This window comes from Rousettus aegyptiacus, unplaced genomic scaffold (genome assembly GCF_014176215.1).
Source record: "Rousettus aegyptiacus isolate mRouAeg1 unplaced genomic scaffold, mRouAeg1.p scaffold_m13_p_13, whole genome shotgun sequence".
NCBI lineage: Eukaryota > Metazoa > Chordata > Mammalia > Chiroptera > Pteropodidae > Rousettus > Rousettus aegyptiacus.
The window spans coordinates 76,027,548-76,051,425 of NW_023416288.1; the positions used below are offsets into that span (position 1 = coordinate 76,027,548).

The 23,878-nt window shown below is 35.0% G+C and overlaps 2 protein-coding genes and 1 long non-coding RNA gene across 4 annotated transcripts in view; 1 reads left to right on the forward strand and 2 right to left on the reverse strand.

Moving 5' to 3' along the window:
- STARD3NL (STARD3 N-terminal like) overlaps positions 1-11,119 on the forward strand; it is a 57,525-nt gene extending 46,406 nt beyond the window's left edge. For both annotated transcript variants that reach the window (XM_016138049.2, XM_016138050.2), the window contains one exon: positions 9,487-11,119. In XM_016138049.2, coding sequence (XP_015993535.1) covers positions 9,487-9,542 — 56 coding nt within the window. In that variant the 3' untranslated portion in view covers positions 9,543-11,119. The remainder of the gene's footprint in view (positions 1-9,486) is intronic.
- LOC107507063 lies at positions 628-12,850 on the reverse strand. Its single transcript, XR_004954078.1, has 3 exons — positions 12,646-12,850; positions 1,431-1,534; positions 628-1,133 (listed from the first exon to the last, which is right to left on the reverse strand). It is a non-coding gene; the product is annotated as an uncharacterized LOC107507063 (long non-coding RNA).
- Positions 12,851-17,845: 4,995 nt separating this feature from the next.
- Positions 17,846-23,878, reverse strand: LOC107501701 (T cell receptor gamma constant 2). The gene is made up of 3 exons (XM_016128119.2): positions 23,625-23,878; positions 20,190-20,240; positions 17,846-18,019 (listed from the first exon to the last, which is right to left on the reverse strand). The coding sequence occupies exons 1-3, from the start codon at positions 23,845-23,847 to the stop codon at positions 17,874-17,876; spliced, it is 420 nt and encodes a 139-aa protein (XP_015983605.2). The 5' UTR covers positions 23,848-23,878; the 3' UTR covers positions 17,846-17,873.

The window sequence follows — 23,878 nt, forward strand, 5'->3', positions numbered from 1 at the left end:
AAATTGATTCTCCTTCAGGATCCCTCATTCCTGAGAATGGCAACACTGTCTACACAGTTGCCCAAGTCAGAAACCAGAGCCTCACTGGGGACTCCACCTCTTTCTTATGGCTCATATCCCATCATTCACCAGGCCATTTTGATCCTCTTTATTTCTTATTCAAATTGTACTGCTTAATATCACCTTCTACTTTAATTTGGCATTTCTTGCTTCAGTGTCTGTAACAGTCTCCTGTCTCTCTGCCTCAATTGCCTTCTCTCATTCAGTCACCAGAGTGCCATGTTAAAAATAGTAATTACATTGTTCTAAGGGTTCCTCAAATCCACTCTCTGATGTAAAAGTCTCATTATTCCTATTTTAGAGATAGGCAGATTGGGACACAGAGAAGTAAAATAACTTGTGCCACATCACACAGAGAATAAGAAGTGGAACTAGGATATGAACCCTGGCTCTAATGCTAGCATCCATACTCATAGCTAATAAATATACAGTCTTTTAATATTAATTAAAATTAAATATTGGTCACATTATTCCCCTGCCCAAAAGCCTTCAGTGGCATAAAAGATTAGGAAAATCATGGCTTCTAAGCTGGCAGAAAGCACCTCTGTGACGATCCTTACCCAATTGTTTAGCCTCTTATCTTGTTTGTGTTCTGTTCCTAGCTTCTCTGAAAATTCTGTGCGTCAAAACCCTCAAGCCATTGTGCATCTTGTTTTTCTATCCTTAACACTAACCCTCTGTAATACTAGTCTCTACTCTCATATTAATAAGGCTTCTCTCCACCCCCGGCTCCTGGAAGTGGATGATAAGGTGTCCTTTACCTGTTCTTTGGAACCTCTACCACAACCCTCTCATCCCATATTGGCTGCACCGTCTTCAGCAGTGACTAGGCCTGTTTCTGTCGTTGAGAATGTAAACTTGAGTTAAACACTGCATTATTTTATTATCAGCATTATGTTTAGTAAGTATTTTAAACAAGCATATACATACACACACAATGTAGTAAAACAGATTCCAGGCAGAAAGAACCATGTGAAGACCAAAGGCACAAAACTGAGATGTAGCATACTGAGAAACTTGTAGTAACTTGGCATTTGGAAGTAACTTGATATTCTGGAATATTGGTGTTGGATCTAAAAGCAGTATAAAACAACAAAAGCAGAGAGTCATATGCATTACAGATATGAATTAGCGGAAAAGCTGTTTCTCAGCCAGCAGAAGCTATTAGAATAAGTATTAAGCATATTATTACCTCATAAGGATTATTTCATTGAGTTTTATAAGACTCATTTCTTTTAGAAATGAGCATTATAGTTCATGTTTTTGTATCACTTTTATTTTTCAAAGACTAATAAAATTTCTCAGCACTGATGTATTTTGTTAATTAGAAATTCAGAACATCAGGATGATGATAGTAACACGAGGCTTACCACTCAGGCATTCTTCAACAAGCAATCCGTTGGCTTCCTTCCTGTGGCTTCTACTACCATCTAGTGGTAGTTGGAAGTTTTCCATTTCATTGGATTACGATGCTCTAAACATGAACAACAAATACTTTTCAGTGTTCCTCTGGGAAAATGCTTTAAGACAAATGCAGATTATAGTGTATTGTATTGTATTATTTTCATTGTCTGAGTGTTCAGTGTAGGAAAGAATTAAAATCAAAAACTGTCATTGGAATTAATGTGCCTAGAAAAGAAGATTCTAAAGTAAAGCTTTTTCATCAGGACAGTGTCTGAATATTAAAGTCTTTCAGCAGCAGATGTTATAAGCTTCTTTTGCCCTAATACAACATTGATTGGACCCTCATAGATAAGAAGAGCCTTGCCTTGTTTCTTCTTTCTCCAGTACCTACTACAGTGCCTGGCACATAGTATATGTATAAGTGTTGAAGGAATTAATGAAAAGAGAGAAGGAAAGAAATTGGAGGCACCAAAATTGAAATGTTAGCATTTTTCTCTGTAAAAGAATGGCTCGAATTTTTATGTTACAGAGATTTGGAAAACCAGCACATTTTAGTAGATGTACTTTTAAAAGATATAAAGGTGGTTTGTTTTCAGGTTTGCTTGTTGGTCTAGCCATGTCCTGCTTACCTGCGAATTAAATGGAAGAAGCAAGGAAGTAAAGTCCTCTCAGATGATTGGGTTCAAGTCATTATGTGTGGTTAGACAAGCGTAAATGAACCAGTTGTGATGCTGGGGAAAAGGTAATTTATCACCTCCTAATTCATTGAAAGACTAACTTAAAATGAAGAATAGCTTAATTGCATTTTACAATTTGTACTAAACGAAACTAGATGGAAGCATTAAAATTTGCATTTGACACCTACTAAAAGCAACCATACATTTTGGTTTGCATGTGACAGTCTTGGTTTACTCCTGTGATCTAACAGAATTATTATTAGAACTCCTTTTATTTCTCAGTATTCTTGTTTAGATAATCAATTATATGATCACCTATTTATATCAGTAGAGTTGAAGCACAGTTTTCTCACTTTTTCATTAAAATTTTGAAAAGTATTAAGTCAGAGCTGAAGATATTAGATAACATTAATTAAAAAAAAATTTAATGAGGTACAATTTGGATACCATAAAGTTCATCCATTGTAAATGTTCAATTGCATGATGTTAAGTAAATTTGTAGTTTTTCAACCAACATCACAATATAATCTTAGAGCAATTATATCATCCAAAACAGTTCCTTTATTTGCAGTTAATCCCCAATCCTAGGCAAACCACTGATCTGCTTTATGTCTTGACAATTTGCCCTTTTTGAACATGAACATAAATGTAATCATGTAATATGTAATTTTTTTGGATCTGGCTTCTTTAATTTAGCATAATGTTTTTGAATGTTGTAGCACATTTCAGTAGTTTATTCCTTTATATGGCTTAACACTATTTCATTACGTGGATTTACAGCATTTTGTTTTCATCAGTTGTTGGACATTTGGATTGTTTTCAGTTTTTTGCTATTATGAGTCATTCCTCTATAAACATTCACATATGTCTTTGTGGGAACATATGTCTTTTTAAGACAGATTTATAGGAGAAGATTTGCTGGGTCATGTGACATCATCATTATTATTATCGTCATCATGACAAGTTCTGTTTAACTTTTTAAGTAATTGTTAAACTGTTATCCAAAGTCGTACCATTTTATATTCTCTCCAGCGAAGTATAAGAGTTTGTTTTCCATATAACTGTCAACACTTAGCATTGGCTGTCTTTTTTATTAGAACCATTCTAGCAGGTATCAGATAGTATCTCCTTGTGATTTTAACTTGCATGCCTGTAGGGACTAATAATGTTGAGAACCTTTTCATGTGCTTATTAGTTATTCATTTATCTTCTTTGGAGAAATGTCGTTTTAAGTCTTCTACCATTTTTTTTAGTTATGTTGTTTGTCTTCTTATTGAGTTGGGAGAGTTCTTTGTACATTCTAAATAAAAGTCCTTTATCAGATATATGATTTGCAAATATTTTCTTCCAGTCTGTATGTAGTCTTTTCATTTTCTTCATGGAAGCTTTTACAGCATAAAGTTTTAGTTTCGATGAAGTCTGGTTTATCAAAATTTATTCTTTTATGGATAATGTGTTTGGAGTCATATCTAAGAACTCTTTACCTTAACCCTATGTCATGAAGATTTTCTCCAATATTTTCTTCTAGAAGATTTTGTAGTTTTAGCCACTTCAGTTTAAGTTTATGGCCCATTTCAAATTAATTTTTGTGTATGGAGGTAAGGAACTAAATTCATTCTGTTGCTTTTGGATATCCAGTTGTCGCATCATTTGTTGAAAAGACTATTCTTTCCCCCATTGAATTGACTCAGCACATTTGTCAAAAACCAGTTGACCATAAATATAAGGGTTTATTTCTGGACTCAGTTCTCTTCTTTGGATCTGTATGCTCTTTATGTACCAGTATGACACTGGCTTGACTACTGTGATTTTACTTTGATGTAAGCTTTGAAATCAGGTACTGTTAGATCTTGCTTAAAAGTCCTGCCCTACTGTCCCCAGATACTTCAATTTTGAAAGTAGTAAAGTTTTTCATACCCTCTTGTGTGCGTCATCAGTCTGAACATCCAAATCAAATTTTGGGTGCCCCACCACACATACCCTGCTTTTGCAGGGTGATCTTAATAATCCTCCAACTTCGTTCTTTTTGAAGTTATTTTGGCCATTCTAGGTCTTCGGTGTTTTCATGGCAATTTTAGGATGTTTGTTAATTTTTGCCCCAAAAGCATGCTGTATTGAATTTATAGATCAGTATGGGAAGAACTGTCATCATGATAATAGTGAATCTTCTAATCCATGAACATAGACTCTCTCTGCATTTTAGAGAATCTTCAACTTTTCTTTGCATTGTTCTGTAGTTTTCAGCATACAAGTTTTAGTCTCCTTTTGTTAAATTAATTCCTAAATATTTTATTCTTTTTGTCCTATTTTGAATACAATTGCTTGTTTTTTTTTTCATGTTTAGATTGCTCATTTATAGTATATAGAAATACAGTTGGTATTTTTATATACTGAACTTGTATCTTTTGCCCTTGCTAAACCTGTTTTTTAGTTTTAGTTTTGGTTTCGTGTGTGTGTATGGATTCCATGGAATTTTCTACATACAAGATCATGTCATCTGTGGATAAGAACTGTTTTACCTTTTTCTTTTCCATATGTTGGTTATCTTTAACTCTTTTTTCTTTTTTGCACTTTATAGAACCTCCAGTACAATTTTGATTAGAAATGGCAAGAGCAGACATCCTTTTCTTGTTCTTACTCTTTAGAGAAAAGCATTCAGTTTTTCATTATTAAGTATGCTGAGAGCTGTGGGTTTTCACAGATGCCCTTTATTAGGTTGAGGATGTTCCATTTTAGACCTAGTGTGTTAAAAGTTTCTATCATGATTGGGTACTAAATTTTTCAAATGCTTTTTTATGCATCTGCTGAGATGATCATGTGGTTTTTCTCCTGTAGTCAATTAATATGGTGTATTATATTGATTGATTTTTGATTGTTAAATCACCTCTTTATATCTGGGATAAATCCAACTTGGTCACATTGTATAATTCATTATGCATGTTTCTGGATTTGATTTGCTAACTTTTTCTTGAGGATTTTTGTACCTATGCCCGTTACGTTCATACCTGTTGTTCTATAGTTTTCTTATTATATCTTTGGCTTTAATATCAGGGTAATGCTGGCCTCATAAAATACAATAGAAAGTGTACCCAAGTCCTCTATTTTCTGAGTGAATCTTTCTTGTGACAAATCAGTATTCCTTCTTTAAATGTCTGATAGAGTCTCTTATGAAACTATCTGGATCAGGGATTTTACTTTGGAAGATTTTTAATTGCTAATTTAACTTCTTATTATATCTAGGTCTATTCAAATTTGTTTGTTTGTTTGTTTGTTTTTGAGCTCATTTAGGTAATTTGTGCCTAAGAATTCATTCATTTCTTCTAAACTATCTAGTTTGTTGCCATAAATTATTTATAATATTCCCTGTAATCCTTTTTAATTTCTGTAGGAATGAAAGTAATGTTTTTTTTTTCCTTGATTTTGGTAATTTGTGTTTTATCTCAGATCTTCTTGGTGATTCTAGCTTGAGGATTGTCAATTTTGTTGATATTTTCAAAAAACTGACTTTTGTTTTCCTTGATTTTTCTCTCGTTTAATTATTTCTAGTTCAATTTTTATTATTTCATTTATTCTGCTTAGGTTGTTTTTTAATCTTGCTCTTCCCTTTCAGGATTGATTTCTTCCTTTCTGTTGCAAGTATTTAAAGCCATAAATTTCCCCCTTAGCATTGCTTTAGCAACATCTTATAAATTTTGATGTTTTGCATTTTCATGCATTTCTTGGTTTTCAGCAGGTTTCCTGTGATGTGCCTACCTGTAGATCTCTGTTTCTATCTTAATTACTATTTGTTTAGCTTATTAGATGTGTAGTTAATATTTCTCAACAAATTTGGGGAGTTGTGGCCATAGTTTCTTCAAACGTTTTCCTGCTTTTTTTTTTTCCTCTTCTTTCTCAGGGAGTCCCATTACATTATGTTAGTATGTTATCTTATAGGTCTCTGACCTCTGTTCAGTTTTTTTCTTCAGTCTTTTTCCCTCTGTTACTCAGATAACTTCTATTGCTCTATCTTCAAGTTTAGTTTGTCTTCTACCAACTTGAATATTCTTTTAACCCCCTCTAATGAATATTTCACTTGTTATACTTTTCTACTTTAGATTTTATTGTTTTAATCTGATCATTTTATAATTTGTCTCCTTATTGAGAATCTCTATTTGTTGATTTATTGTCGTTATACCATCCTTTAATTCTTTAAAAATGGTTTTCTATATTTCTTTGAATGTATGTTTATAAATTTTTATTTATAAATATAAATGCACTTACAATGGCTGCTTTGAAGTCATGGTCTGATGGATAAAATAGCTGGACACATGCAAAGACAATTTGTATTGAGTTGTGGCTTTTGTTTTGTTTTTTTCTCCTGAAAATAGTCACATTTTTCTGATTCCTTTCCTGTCTTGTAATTTTTTATTGAAAAATATTTTCTTGAAAATATATTGTAGCAACTCTTAGATTCTGATTCCCTCCCCCCAAAAAGAGGTTGATGTTATTACTGTTTGTTTGCTTAAAAAATTGCCTGAGCTAAATCTGTGACATTGTATCCCCTGTGGTGTGTGGCTGCTGCTGTCTCTTCTCAGTTTTTTTTTTTTTCTTTTTATTTCTTTTATTTTTAAGCCTAGCTTCATGGAGGTCATCCCTACGTCTACATAGCTTAGTAGTAACTAATGATTGGACAGAGATCATACTCAAGCACCTTGATTAAGATTTCCGTCTTCTGCTTAATGAATATATGTATGTATAGAGTAGCACATTCAAATTTCAGGCCTTTTGGAGTCTTCCCCGGCTTATACTTTCTGCTGAGTCTTTTCACATCACCTCTGCATAAGCTTTCAGCCTCAGGATAGGCCAGGAGTATTTGACTAGCTTGCGCTCTTTTGGATCTCTGCCAAGCATACACACAGCTTCAACCAAGAATATTCTTGCTGCAGTCATGACTGCCACCTCAGATCAGCATAGCCTCTGGCCCTTCTGCTCACACACTACTGAGTTTGTCAGTTCCCCATCTAATTACTCCCCACCCCAAATTAAGTGAGCTCCCTTCAGCTGTGTAATTTTGCTGCCATTCCTTGTAGCCTGCCCTAACCTGGAAGAACCTTCATGGCCATCAGTCTATGTGTTGGGAGGTGAAGGAATTAGAGCACTCCAGGCTCAGGGAACAACAACATTGTTATTCCCTGAATTCTGCAGTTTTTCAAGCATAAACACTTCTTACAGTATTGTATGCCTTCAGTCATTTCCTGAGTGCTGAAATGGTTAGTTTTATTCATCTAGTCCAGTTTTACAGTTGCTTTTCAAGGAGATTTCTAGATCTCCTCACTTGACCATAGCCAGAAGGGCTTTCTAGCATTCACTTTTAAATTATGTAAAGCATACATATTATTATTTTAATTAAAAGTTTTCCTTTATTTAAGACTACCAAATAATTTCCAGACATGATAGCTCATTGTAGCTCAAATACCATTAGCCCTACAGGTGGAAAGTGAGCCCAGAAACAGGAAGTCTTGTTATAACCATTACCCTCAGATTCCTTTCAAAGTGAAAAAGCAGTTCAGCCACCCCAGTGTCTATGATTTACAGCAGTTTAACGGGCTGGAAAGTGAAGCCTTTATCTATTTATTTTACCACAAATGTAACTATATGACATTAAGGTTAAGATGTGGGACACAATCTTCTAAGGTTCTTAACCTTTCATTCTCCTGTACCAGATTTGTTTTAGGCTATAATCCAGGCAGACATTCTCATAAGAAAAGCATGCCTCTTTTGAAGTGCCTTACCTAGGCTATAATCCAGGCAGACATTCTCATAAGAAAAGCATGCCTCTTTTTGAAGTGTCAGCAGCTTTAACTGTTTTAGCTTTAACATGTGAATAGGTTCTCTCCGGTACCGGTACCTGCTGCAGTGGTCTCTTACCACTCTTTTTTATTTCTTGACCTTGATTGTGAGAGTAAGGCATACTTTTTATAAATATGTGGAAAGAACAAAAATAAAAGATTACTTGTTCTTTAAACTATTCAGCAACCTCAGTATTAACAGTTTGTTTCCTTCTAGTTTCATATTTGTAATTTACATAATTATGACCTTACTGCTTATATTATTTATATCCTGTTTTAAAAATTTAAAGTTAACTTAAACATATTGTAGAAATTTTGGAAATCCAGACATGTTTGTAAGTTATTTACATATACCTGGTTGTTCTCTTCTAGTTTTTCTGATTTGCACATATGTATTTAGGTTTTTTTTGTTTGTTTTCATCAAATATGATCTTATAGTATTATACAGTTGTTTAAATTACATATTTGCTTTTACTTAGTTGCATATTCATTTTCCATGTTGTTATAATTATATAAAAAATTTTAAGTGGATGCAGGATATTTCATGGAAATGTAATAATTTTTAACTTTTCTTCTACTCTCATTTAGATGTTTTTCTGCTTTTTAGAGGGAAAACAAATACTATTTCTTCTAGAATATATCTATCCTAAGGAAATAATTCTAGAGTAGAATTATTTGATATCGATTATTTGATAGCATCAAATGCATGAATAATTTGAGGCTCACCAAACACTGACCCAGAGTGGTTATAACAGTGGTCGCTGGCAACAGCACTCAAGAGTGACCATCTGTCATCGCCCTTGGCATTAGGAAGCCTTATTTCTCTCTAACTTGCTGGGTACAGCAGTTTTTAAAACTATGTAGATTAAATTATTTGTACCAAAGCTCAAAGTTATTTGCACTTGAAAAATACATGCAAGCTGATCAGCAAAGGGTAGAGGAGGGATAGCCTGTATATAATAATTCTTGATTCTTGGTTTGTGTAAATACTTTTAATAGTACATAGATGAACATGACAAACAAACAGAGACTCATAGACATAGACCATAGTTTAGTGGTTACTAGAGGAAAGGTGGGAGAGGGGCAGGTAGATAAGGGTAAAAGGGGACAGCAACTATATGGTGACAGAAGGAAATTTAACTTTGGGTGGCAAACACAAAATGCAATATATATATGATGTATTATTGAATCATACACTTGAAACCTACATGATTTTATTAACCAATGTCAACTCAATAAATCTAAGTAAAAAATAAGTAAAAATAAAAATAACACATAAGTGAAATCCTTTTAGATGGATAAGTATGTATGAGAGATCCTATTTTAAAGGTTTTCCTATTACAATAAATAAAGTAAAACTTTGTTTTACAATTACAGTTTTGTTAGCCTGAATCTCTTGAAGATGAAATGTATGTATGCATCTCTCATTTAAAATGTGTGTGTATAAATTTTAAAGAAATCGTTTGTTACTTTAATAGAATGCAATACTTTTTCTCCTTCCTTTTCTTACCATGTAGGATCTGAAGAAGCTGAAGAAAAGCAGGACAGTGAAAAACCACTTTTAGAACTATGACTACTACTTGTTAAAATAAGTCTTTAAAAATGAAACTGTAACAACAAACTAGTGGAATATGGAACATTTCTTTGAGTCGATTTAAGGTAAAATTCAAAGAATATGAGTGTGAGTATGTAGCCAGATTTGTCCTGTTTACATGAATTTGCCAGTCACATTTTATTACTGTATAATTTCTTTACATTTTCTGTATGGATGTAAATTTGTGAAGCATGAAAAATACCTGAGTCCCAAATTTCTAAATAAGGGTGCATTCATTTTTGTTTATTTAGCCAGAATGTTTCTGTATCAGACATTGTTTAATTACAAACCCTAACTTAGGTGTGCTGTGAGGTAGCAGTACTATGAGATGTGGTACTGTTATTATTTCCTTTTACACTTATGGCAGGTGAGACGTAGGGTCTCACAGCTAACAAGTAGCAGAGCCAAGACTCAGGCTCGCCTCTCTGGTTCCAGTATTCACTGTCACCCTACATTGAGATGGCTCTCAGGTCTTTGGAGCTTCCAGTGAAAGATGTGATCTAGCCCGAGCAGCAACCTTGATCTGCCTCCAGGTGAGGAACGTTGTTAAATCCCTTGAAATCATCAAAGGAAAACATTTCAGCCTCAGAAATACAAGCAGATAAACATAAAGTAAATTGTGGTAGCAGCAACTCTGCTTAATTATTTAAACATAGAAAAGCGAGTAGATTTTAAAAGTTCTCTCACAAGAAAAAAAATTATGTAACTCTGTGGTGATGGATGTTAACTAGACTTGTAGTGGTGATCATTTCATAATATATACGAATATTGAATCATTATGCCTTATACTTGAAACTAATATAATATTATATGTCAGTTATATCTCAAAAAATAATAAATTTTTTAAAAAGAAGGGAAAAGTTCTAGACAGATTCGGCATAGTCGGGGAGCCAGAATTGAGGCCAGGTGGCCAGCAATGGCAGCTAGAGTCCTGGCAAATGGAGGCGTCAGCAGCACTCAATACTCCTCAGTGCCTGCTTCCCACAACAGCACTTGAGACAAAGCAAAAAGTAGGCATGTGAAGAGTCGATCCTCTTCTAAAATGTTTTAAAGTAAATTCTTGTGTGACTACACCCATTGTCCTTTTAGTGTCTATAACACAGCCCATCTTCAGTACATAGACTTTGTTATAAAAACATTAGGCAAAGTGTAGCGTTTTGCCCTTTAACAGTACATCTCAAATATTTTTGTGTTCTCTCTTTTCCTAAGTGTGAAAAACCCTCATTGAAAATTACCAGAGAGAATAAAAGGACTGCAGATGGGGTCCCCCTATAAAAATTGAAATGGTAACATCTACTACTAATTAATTGAACAGTTAATTAAGAATTTATTTATTGTAATACCTCACAGACATTGTACCATATCCACACATATTTAGTAGCCTGCCTCTGGCTGGAACGGTAATATGATGACCCATCCTACATTCTCTGAGACTGAGTCTGATCTGTTAATTAATAGTTGCAGAAAAGTCCGATGCTGTATTCCTAATCAAATGACTTCTTAATATATTGGAGTAACACTTTTTTAGTAAGCATAATATCTTATTTGGATTCACAGAATGGAATTGTTTTGTTTCATGTCTCAGATTTATTTTGTATTTCTTTTCTAACAACCCACATTTCCCTTGTGTTTTTTAATTCATGCACATGCGCTTTTTGTACAATTTAAAAAGTAATAAAATCCAGCAAATAAAAATGATTAATTTTCTTGCTTGCACGATGTATTTGGCCTAAAGTATTGGAATTACAAAAGGGGGACAGAGGGATAGTGAATACATACAGAAGTTCACCAGATATTTGTATTATTTTTATCATGAAATTGTATCTTTCTCTTAGAAGTACTTTCTGAAATAGCCTGTATACTCGTATTTTGACCTACACTATGAAATCATTGCCATCATTTTCCCTTTGTGTTTAACTAATTCGAATTAGAGTGAACTAAATTATATTGTGAGTTATTTTTTTAAAAATGAATATTCACTTAATGCTTCATAGGAAAGCAGAATATCTATTAGTTTTCTTTCATTCATTTCTTTCATTCATTAAAAACTCAATTGTGTGTAGAGATAATGGAGCTGGTTTGTGTGGAAACTGACCATTTGTGCAGATCAAATCAACTCCATCTGCACTTGTTTTAAGAATGGGCCAAATGACAGAAATGCATCTGGGAGGCTGGGGTCTAACCAGGAGAAGTTTCTTAATGGTGGAGAAAGGGGTGAGGAAAAGCTCCAGGGTCTGGCCTAGGGCCTAAAACCTTAGGAGCTCTTATCACAATAAGAATGCCATCTCACCAAGTCTCCCAATGATGCCTGAGCTAGACGTCAGTGTGTTAATTTAACCTGAGAAAGAGCTTTCACCCAGACATGCTGAACTGAACCAATGAGATGCAGCCAATCCTCATAGGAAGCCAAGGCTCACCCAGAAGTTGGTTCTCAGAGCACAGACCAAGAAGAACGAAGTATCTTATTTGAACAATGCCATGAAATCAGACTATGAAAGCCTGAAGCATTGATCTCAACCATAGAGCTTTATGTCTTCCTAGGAGGGCACAGATTGAGTCTGTGAACCTGGACACCCATTCTGAACAGCCATCTTCCACTTGACCCCAAACACACATCTATCTGATGTTAGTATCCTCTATTAAGCCTTGCTCAGGTTGGCTCCAAAGTCTTTTTATCTCTTTAGAGGGACTGACATGATTCAGTATGTGACATGCAATTACACAGTTGAATTTAGGGCCTTGCTAAATTCTCTCGTAAAGGAAAAGGTGCATCACTGTTGCCCACATCTATGAAACATCCATGCTACCAGGTTCATGGCACAAGTTTTGTCACCCTGTCTACACTGAGAAAATGAAACCAAAGGTACCATCCTGAGTAAATCAAATACCGTGGAAAAGCACAGATGTTTGGTGTGATGTTAGGGATTATCTAAGTGCTACTAGAAGACCTGGCTGCTCTTCCCTTCAGAACAGTGTCATGATGGCCTAAGAAGCATCTGAACAGTCTGGGCATAAGATTCCTGACTTCACATAGTAGCTAATTGGAGTAAACTCTCTATATAAAACACAGGGAACCACTTACCCACAGCCTAAGAGTAGTCAGAGCAACTGCCTGCATGCATATGTAGATGAATGTTTTCTTTCCATTAGCTGTGGCCTTTTAAAAGTGAGCAAAGTTGATTGTGGTTTAACTGTTCTTAGTTTATCTTATAACACCCTAGTCACCACATGCACAGCCCCAACCAGTAGGGGCTGGTTTGACTTTGAGCATTTTCCACGAATCAACCACATTCGACAGAGCACATAAACAAAAGAAGCCTGAGAAAATAAAACACCATCAGCCACACCAGCATCCTCCTGCCACCATGCTGTCTCCTCCACTGCCACCTCTGCTCACCTTCTCCGTACTGCCCAGTTCAGGGCAGCCCAGGTCGAATTGGGAGGGAAGTTGCTAAGAAGTTTGAAGCCACAGGAAATGCTCCCTAGTGGTGCCCCAGCAGTGAAATTGACCACACGAAGCATTCAGTGATTTGCGTGTTTCCTTTCTCTGCTTATATGCTTTCCCAAGCTCTAAGTAGAAGACCAGGTATTTGGGCTAAAGAGGTCTGACTGAATATATGAGAATCAAGGAGTAGATCTAATTAAATTTAATCTTTTTTGTATCTGGTTTGTCTTATTTTGTTTCCGAATGGGAACCTCTACTCTGTTTCCAAAAGAGCATGTTTTACAGAAACAAGCTGATTATAAAGAAACAAATTTTACAATTTTACAAATTCCCAATTTTAAATGAGACATTGTTTTAATTCTAATATATAAAAGTTTTTACTGCTAAAGGATTCATTAGAGAAAATAGAAACGTGCAATCACCCACCTACCATACATAAAATATTTTTTTTTATGCCTATGCCTGTGGAAATACAGACACATGTGTCAATGAGTATCATACTTGTTAGTATTAATGGGAAAAGTGGTCAAAGGACATGTCAGAGAAAGAAGTATAAATAGACTTCATGTGAAAAGATGATTATCTTCACTTATAAAAGAAAAACAAATTAAAATCACGATGAGACTAGTTTTTACTTGTCAGGTTAGCAAAGTCCTGGCATTTGACAGCACACTCTTGGTATTCACCTCCATTGTTGTAGGTGTGTAAAATGGTGCTATCTCTATTGCGGGCAAGTCAGAAATGCCTATCAAAATGACCAGTACAGTCAAAATGACATAAAACATTTATTTCAGCATTTTTGACAGTAGCATAAGATTGGAAACAAGCTACACAGTCTATAACAGAGAACTGATTTTATAAAATATACATTTACCAGTGAAATATGCAGCCGTCTTTGTGTTCCTATATGAGAGCTATGGGGACATATAAGAGAGAAATGCAAAATAATGTATATTATATAATTCCTTTGTGTACTAAGGAAGGAAATTAGAATATATATATTCACATATATAAATATACATGTATATATGTGAATTCATATCTGCATAATAAAAATTAGAAGGATGGATAAGAAATAAAAGTGTGACTTGTAAGAGGTGGGACAGGTAGAGACAGTGATTGAAGCAAGACTTCTTAATGCATTTTTTAGAATGTTTTGATTTTTGAACCACATGAAGATATTATCTAACAATTTTAGTGGAGTTCTATGCATATGATTTTTTCAACACTTCTTGATTTTCATTTCTTTACATTTTTTGAAAATGCATAGTAATCTGTCATATGACATCCTTTAGTTTATATTTTTAGTTTCTTATTGGACATTTGGGTTAATTTGGAGCTGCTATAAATAGCACTACAGTGAATGAACATCCTTGCACATAAATCTTAGTATATACCTTCCATTTCCTTAGGAAATGGATGAGTTGAATACTTTCCAGGTTGTAGCACATTTTACACTCATGGAATGGGATCTCTGAGAGCTCCTCACTGCCTGAGGACTGAGACAGCAGCACTAGAGCTCAGGAGCCATTTCAGTCACTTGACTGCACATTACAACTACTGAAAGAGGTTTTTAAGTCTTCTGCCTGGCCAGTGATGAAGTCTAGGCCTCAGTGATTTTTAAAGACTCTAAGAGGAGAGTCACTGATATAACAGATAAAGCAGCACATTTTAAGTCAGACAGACCTGGAATCTGGCACTACTCTGTGTTTAACCTGGGCATATTCTTAGTCTCTATGAGATCTAGTCTTCCCATCAGTGAAATGAGCATGATTCCTATCCTGTGGTACAGTGAGAGCATTAGAGTTTGCAAACTGCCTGCCAGAATTCCTGATGCTCACTAAGTGGTAGGTTCTTGCTGTTACTCAAACGAAACGAAAGCAAACAAAAAATAGCCTAAAGGACATGACAAAAACCGTGCTATTACCAGATATTTTTTCATAGATAACAAAATGAGTCTCGCTTTTTGGCTAAATTGCATCATGTTTGTATGGTATCTCTGTTTATCACTAATCAGAATATCTAATTGGCAGTTATATAGGACTTTGATTGCTATAAAGGTAAAATCAAGTATTACTTAAATTGCAGCCTGCTTGATTAACAGAAAGCCTTGAAAAAATGAAGTTTATGAGGAAAAGAATTCCAAAACGGTAGAATTCATAATGGAGAAAATTTTGAGAATTGTTGTGTTGAAATTTCTCTTTTTTGTGGTTGAGAAGTGTATGGAGTACTCTAGTTTCATAAAGACTGTTGAGATATGGGTGCTTTTATGTAGAATTGTATAAATCTTTGCCTAATTTTTCTATTGCACATCTGTGGATACAACCTGTTGTTCCGGTATTTATATCATCTAATCACGTGTCATGGACTTTAATCACAGAAGACCAATTGGTGGGTAAGTGGTCAGCATATAAAAATCTCAACACAAAAAATTATGTTGCAGGTTAGCCTATAATCCTCCAGTTAAATGCACAGCGTAGGAGCAAGGAGAGGAAAGGCGGACAGGCAAAGAGGCAGTTCTCTTCACCAGCTCAGCCTGTTTAAGGAAGGAAATGTGCCTGTCTATTCTGAAACGACTCTAGTAGCAACTAATATAGAAGTTAAGAGCAGAGCTCCAGTAGCCTGTCAGCTTGGTTTCAAGTCCTAGCTGTTTGTTATTAGCTGCCTAAATATGGGGATATTCTTTACCTCCTCTTTGCCTCAGTTTTCCCATTTGTAGATCAGAGATTGTGTGTGTGTGTGTGTGTGTGTGTGTGTGTGTGTGTGTGTGTGTGTAATCTTAGGGTTCTTGTGAGAATTGTAGGTCAAACAGGTACTTAGACCAGTACTAGTTAGCACTACATGTTTGCTATTATTACTTCATTGGGATGTTAATCATTGAATTTGCAAATTGTGCTAGAAATCTAGATTATGTAATTTGAACACTTTCTCCTAAAGATCGGTAAACTTAGGTAATGTGTGATTGTTAAAAAAAGAATGACAGAGCTAATTAGAACCAGACCAAGTAGCTGAGGCTCTCATTGTGGTGTGTAAAGTGGAACTTCTGGTTCAGTGTTCCTCCCTCTACACCATGTGGCAGTCTTGCTTTGATGAAAAAATACTGGACCAAAAAGGAAGTATACCTATCTCCCACCTCAGAAATGCACCTGGACATCTAGAGACTTCACAAGCTGATTCTGAAGACCTCCAGGCCCATTCAATCTAGGGGAGAAGCTAGAGTGTCAGAGTGGTACAGTCAGAGAGAACCATCAAAGGTCCCACTCTGCCCGAGATTCTCAGTACATTTCATTAGCATCCCCAAAAGAGCAGTTGTAAATCTAAGACACACACAAAATATGCAGGATTTATACTATTGATAGCAAAGGGAGCAATTATGACTATACCAGAGTATATGTAGGAGGAGAAAACATAGAGGTACCTCATAAGTCCTTAAGAAAATTCTCACTGACTCCTTGGAGAATACCTCTAGTAAAGAAGCAGTGAGTGTTTTTCATTTTGTTTTGCTTTTCCCAGTTAAAGGTAGGTGAAGGGGAACCCGCATGATATTAGGTAATAAAATACAGTTCTGAATTCAGAGAGACCTGGCTTCAAATGAGTATTGTTTACCAAACAGTGACCATGAGCAAATAATCTTCCCAATCTTAGAGGGTTAATGAGATTGCCTGGTACATAGTAGAAACTCACTGAGTTCCTATTCCATCCACATCTAAACTCTCTGCAGGGAATAAGATTAGAGATGATTGTCAAGGCTTGTATGTGTGCAGGGATAGGGAGTATCTCCTATTTCTAAAGAGCTACTAACAGCTCCTCATGCTGTTGAGGATTTAAATGTACCAAATGTTATTAACTCATCTAGTCCACACAATTTCAGGAGACTGAGCACTGTAACTTTATTTATGAATGAGAAGATTGTGGCAGAAAGTATCTGCATAGCTTGCCTGAGGTCACACAGATACCAATACTAGATCCAAATTCAGGCACTTAGGGTCCAGAGTCAAGGTGTTACACCCCTCCACCAAAATGCCTCTCCAGTGTCAGTGCAGCCCTCATGAAGTTATCATGAGGATCAGTAAGCTTTGATGCTTGTGAGACACTAATAGAGATCTGAGCACACACAGTACAAATCATGATAGATGTTATAATGTCACCATCGGAATATCTCAAACCAAATGAGTCTAGTTCTGGCGACCTTTGAAAAAGAAGTAACCTGGGCACTATTATTTGGTTTTGGTTCCTCTTGGACCCACTGACCCAAAGAAAACATCATGACTATTGTCTCAGGGAAAAAAATAGAAATGTAGAATTGACCATTATTACAAATGACCCTAAATTTGATAGCTTAGTTGTCATGCCCTTTCTTACCTTGGACTTTCAATTAGATTTATCAAATTAAAATAGACAGAGTAGACTTTTGATTTTTTAAATTTATTGTGCCTATTATGTAAAGCAAAGTACAGAATTCAAGTAGCAAAGATGGAGGCTTAAGGGTGTGTAAAAGGAAAGCTTCAAGGCAGCTATCTGGTTAAAGAGTACTAAGGACCATGACTAGAAGCTGCATGCTATCTGTACTTGGAAGCCATGCTTACTTGGTTGGCTGGAGGAGCTAATAGAGATTATGGAGAGAATGGTGCAAAAGGCTACCCCTTGGCCTTGTCCCTGAGTAATGGCAGAATTTGTTATTGTTACAGACTGAAATTTTCTGATTGTTCAGCAGTTTGAAAACTGTTGTGTGATAATAACATAATAAAAAAATGCACATGTGAAATGAAATAACCCAAACCCAGAAAGAAATCCTAGCTAGATCCACAGCAGACACCTCAAGGACAATAAATGAAGAAAAGTTAACCACTTTGTTCCACCATCTGTTATAAATTCTTTCCGTTGCCACAGACTGCTGCTGTTCTTCTAAATAGACAGAAGGCGATGATGGCAGAGTAGATCATGCTCTTGAGTAGGAGGAGGAGGTAAGTGTAATAGGCAGAAGTGTTGGTGAACTGCAGCTGCAGCATGTCTAAAAAAGGCAATTTGGTTAGTTTCTTGTGCTATTTTGAAAGGATAAAAAATATTAATGGGGAGGGTCACAATTATTTATTTCTTGTGATCTAAATTGAAATGACACCTCCATACCACAAAACCCAAAAGTAAATGTCTACCGCCATCATCATCATCACCATCAAGACAACTCAGAATCCAGCGTTCAAGTCAACAAACGACCTCTGCTAAATTCACTTGGAACACTAAAATATTAAAAAGTAGATTACATTTTTAATGAGTACATCCAAAAACATATTTGTGATAGGTTTAGCATTTTTTCACCCCTACCCTGTCTCTAAATAATAATAATAATAATAGCTAATATTCATTAACCATTAACCAAATGCCAAATGTTTATTCTGATAGTTTTGTGTGCAAGCTTTAATCTTCTATAATTTTTATAATAACTTATGAAATTATTATTCATCCCCATTTTACAAATAAACTGAAGATAGAGAGAGAAGTAATTTGCTTGATGTCAAGCATTTCTTTAGTACTAGAAACCAGATTTCAATGCCAGCAATAATTTTACAGACCGCATTTCCATTAGCCACCCTGTAATTCTGCATTTCCAAGTGCATTAAATACTCTGGACATCGAAGGGGTAAGCATAAATATAAAATTGAATTGCTGATTTATAAACATCTGGGCCATTACATGTTGTGCATTCAATATGATTCATACAAAGGGTACAATCCATGAAAATGTGGTGGTATTTACAGTGGGGCGAGTGGGAGATTTTACTAGAGGGCATTATATAAACTGGAAGAAAGTAGTTAATCCAAATTCTCTGAAACTTTAGGAGGTAATAGCTTACTCATCTGTCTTTACTGAATGTCTCTATTGTGGCTGTGATCCTACAGGGTAATTTCACTTAATATTCTTTGAAGTTTTACAAGAAATATATAATGTCAAGAAATAATTAACAACAGTGATGGTAGGTCAGACTGGCTACTCAGTGAACCATAAGGCCAAGTCCTTTCTTGTGGAAATTTCCCTTTCACAAGCTTTATTATCATAGAGTCAGAACTCCAGAATTATTAGCACTTGGTGTGGAAAGGAACCTCAAGAAGTGATGTGCTCAGAACTCCTTGCCTTTGGTCAGGTAAGGTGTTAGCTGAGGTCCAAAGGCCCCTTGATATTGGAAATGGAGGAGAGATCAGCAAAAATAGAGCCAACACTTCTAGTTACTTTCTTTGCATATATGTAGGGAGAAAGAGCCAGAAACTAGTATTTATTTTGTGCTAGCTAAATGAGATATCCTCTGCTAGACATTTAACATATGTGACCTTATCCCTTCAATAACCAAGTTAGGTGTAATTATTCCTGGGTGACAGATGAAAAAAAAATGTTGCTCAGAAAATGAAAGTACACATATATATGCAACTAATAATTAAAAGAACTATGGTTAAAGTCCAGTCTGCAGTACTCAGAAGCCCTTGCACTCCCTGCCTCCTAGCCACACATCTATTGTGTGTCCAGGTCTTAGCTTTGTGCTTTCTTGCTCTATGACTCTATCTTAGAGGAAGAATAGATAACTGAGTAAGTGTATGAACTCTTAATTCAGACGGGCTGAGTCAAAACTCCAGATCTAAATGTGGGGCATGGAGCAAGGGACTTAATTTTAGTTCATTGCCTTCATTTGTAAAATGGAAAAAAATATATTCTACCACTTTACAGAATTATTATGAGAATTAAACAAGAAAATGCATTCAAAACACAGCACAATGCCTTCTCTATAAGCAGCTCTCAGTGAATATCAATTCATGTTATTAACTACTAGAAAAATCAGACTTAAAAAAAATCTAGAATCAACTTGATATGATGTACTCCCTAGTTATTAGAAACAAAGCCATACAAATAAATGAAGTCCATTGTTGAAATAACTCCAAAAATATCACCGTACCCTCTAATTTACAGTCATCTTATATCAAGATCCAGCATTTACTGTGTTAAGATGATTGGAAAATGATGGATTGGCTTAAAATATCACTCAGTGTAGTCTGCAAAATCCAGCTATTCTGATTTTTCTACCTTAAGCCAGAGAAGTTCAAAAGTTAAGTTAGTCAGAAGGGAAAAATACTATAGAATGACATAAAGAAAAAAAATATTTATATATATATAAATATATATATGTATAATCTTACCCCTTTCGACTTTCAGACAAGCTTCTTTTGAATTATTAACAGCAGCGAACTCTACAAGAAATGAAAGCAACTGTTAATCAATTGTTCATATCTATTATTTGATAATGTGTGTCTGTGTGTCTATGTGGATAGATAGAAAGATAGATAATACATAGGTAATAGAAGATAAATGATGATGATAGATGAGAGAGAGATGATAGATAGATGATGATAGACAGATATAGATAGATAGATAGATAGATAGATAGATAGATAGATAGATAGAGAGATAGAGAGATAGAGAGATAGACAGACGAATAAAAAGAATCTTTCGGCAGAGAGAAGTCATTAAAAATATAAGCCTCATGATTCTAGAAATAGTTGCTCAAATTCTGTAAAATTCAGTAGATCTAATTCATGTTTTGTGTTTCTGCACATGAAAATATTAATATTAATTAAGGATACATTTTTTAAAAAATCGTAACTGGAGGATACTATTCAAGACTCCCTTGTTCCCCCCTGCTTTCCTATCTCCCAGCACAACGCCTACCACAAAATAGTTGATTAATAAATACTCATTGAATGGAAAAATTAAACAGAAAAACGGCTGCTCTACAGTCTTCCACACACACTGTTGACACAAAAGGTTGCTACCAAAATAAATGTATTTAATCCTAAAATCCACAACAGAATCTTATGTGGTTGAAGGAATCTGGATTAGGCAAATTCCCAATCTAAGCAAAGGAGAGCAGCCATACCTTTCCAAATCATGTACGTCCCCAAGACCCCCAGCTCACACACATAATTTTCTGGACTTTTAGTCTTTGTGAACATGACAATAATATTAATAAAATCTAATGTATTGAGTGATTATTATTGTGCCATGCACTGTGTTAAATTTTTCACATGCGTTATCACATTTAATCCTCCAGTAACACTGAGTGAGTTGTATTTTGGAAGACTCGATGTTACAAATTAGAAAATTACCATAATAAGAATTTGCTGAGAGTCATACTAATGACTGGCAGACCCAGCATTCAAAGGATTGTTGTAAGAGATTAAATAAGAGAGAGCACATGGAAAGTGCTTGGTAAAAATAATCCACACAAATAAAGAGACAATATAATTCCACCACTGTGGGCACTAAAAACATCTTCTCTTGAAGATGTCTTAACTATGCTTTACAAATGAACTTTTTATTATGGGAATTCTGCATTATAATGCAATTCTTTCAAGGAACAGAAAAATAGACCAAGTCACATTTATAGTTTTCTGAATATGTGAAACCTGAAGTGAGAGTTGTATTTATCTACAATGTTTTTTTCAAAAAAGCAAATATACATATAAAGACAGAATTTCTTTCAAAGATCATTGATTGTCAGATGGAGGAAAACAGTCATGATGGTTACTTTTGTTTATACTTTTTCTACTAGATATGTTCTTGTTCATATGGATATAGTTCTGGTATGCAATTTTATGTACTTAATGAGATCTTTTTTTGGTGTACTCTAAAAAATTAGATTTGATGTATATAGGGTTTGAAAATGTTAGTATAATCATGTTTAAATACTAAAATATCCTCCAGGACTGACTTAATGTGTCTTAAAAGTCTCTTTTCCTCACAGTGACTTTATTCATTAAAAGATAAACTGATTGAGGTAGAAACAATAAAGTAACACTTTTCACAATAAATGTGCTTAAGTTCTATTTTTCAATCAAGGTTGGTCAAAAACTTCAGCCAAAATAGTTTTATCTCTCTTCAAAGTCACTTCATTTATTTGTACTTCCATGCGATATTTTTAGTTTTTATCAAAAACAAAACAACAAACAAAAAAATTCCAAGAAACAGTGTTAGAAATTTGCTGTAGAACGACATTAACAGAAAAGTCGTCATTGGCTTTGTTGCTGTGAGAAGCTCATGGGAGACACTTGTTTCGGAATTTAAATCGGAACTTTTCTCCTTTATGGTAATCATCACCACGAAACTTACTACATTTCTTATTTTTCCCTGATTACTAGAAAGATCAAAACCTAATAAGACACTTAAGCCCAGTGGTTATATTAAACTTGCGTATTGCATATTTGCTTCCTCTCTGTTTCTTAGCCATAGCAATAGAAAATTAGGGCTGTTTTGGTAATCTTACTTTCATTTTAGAAATGGATGTAAATAAACATATGAATAAATACATCCATGTTATGTTTTCAAAAGCAAGTATTTTCAATGACATTATTTCATTGTTCTTTATCACAACCCAAGGAGGAAGCCAAGGCAAATGTTCAGGCTGAATTTGATCACTAGAGAAACTCAGGTCTGAGAAGATAAAGACTTCAGAAATTTAGACTGGTATACAGCAAAGGCCTTAGCACATCTTGTTATGTACTTGTTCTCCACCATTTAAAAGATGCTTGTTAACCACAGGGAAAAGTACAGAATTCCTTCTCAGGTGGAATTCCCGGGGTATTTGGTCTGTTATGTTAATATTCAGAACTTTAAGTTTTGAATCTAATGAGTCACTGGACCTCTGCTGGAGCCAGGGCGTGTTCAGCCCCCTGCCCATACTGTCTAAATAATGTGCAGCATCTGCATCAAAGGAACTCCTTTGGTACTTCATGCCTGAGTCACAAGTGGCTCTGAATGATTAGAAAAGAGTATATTCTCTTTACTGTGTACATTCTCCTTGGACAGCAATTCATCCTGGGGTATTTATCCACACATCCCTTCCAGGCCTGGCACATGGCAGTACTACAGTACATGTTTCTTGAGTGTTATTTACCAACGGCAAGAAATGCATTCATCATGTAAAATGGAAATATGTTTCTACATGTTAGCCTCACCCAAACTTTAATTATGAAAATTTACCTTATGGTATTATATATAATACAAAGCTGAAAAACCTAAGACCATAATAACACTGCAGTGGTTGAATTACTCTATTTTTTTTTTGAGCCTCGATCTGGCTCCCTCATATGAACATTTGTTTATGGGCAATACTTTCAGTAAAGGAAGACTGAAGAGACAGTGACTTTGCCTGCTGAGTAGAAGATTCCTGAAAGACGTGTAATTGTTCTTATTCCTGATCAAATAAAATAATCAAAGTGGGATCTCTTTCTGAGTGTTTACTGTGTGCTAAATCGCTAGGTGCTTTCAAGTATATTGTTTTATTTAACCGATACAACAATTCTTAAAAGCATCATTGTGACCTTAATATTTTGGCTAAAACTGATGCTGAGTAAAGTTAAGCAGATTTTTCTATTTCTTTTTCTTTTTCATGTTCCAAAGCCTATACTATTTTAATTCTATGAGGAAATAGCAGGACATTTATGCCACTATTAAATGTAGCAACATTTAAGAAATATATATTATTAATACTTGACCAAAAATGTGGGGCATTCCCTTTGAAAAGGGGGTTCTGAGAGGTTATATTTACATTTATATTTATATTTATATATACATACCTTTCTTTATTGAAGAAGAAAGAATCTCTTGACCAACTATTTTATTATTCTCATGTTTGGCCTTATATTTGTGTTCTTCATCCATTATTGAAGGAAAAAGAATCTCTTGATCAACTCCTCTTTTATTATTCTCATGTTTGACGATACACTTGTGTTCTTTATTCATTGACTTTGCAGTCACGGTCAGCCAGCTGAACTTCATGTATGTGTCGTTAATCTTCATGGTATCTCCCTGCCGGGATTCCAGAATTACA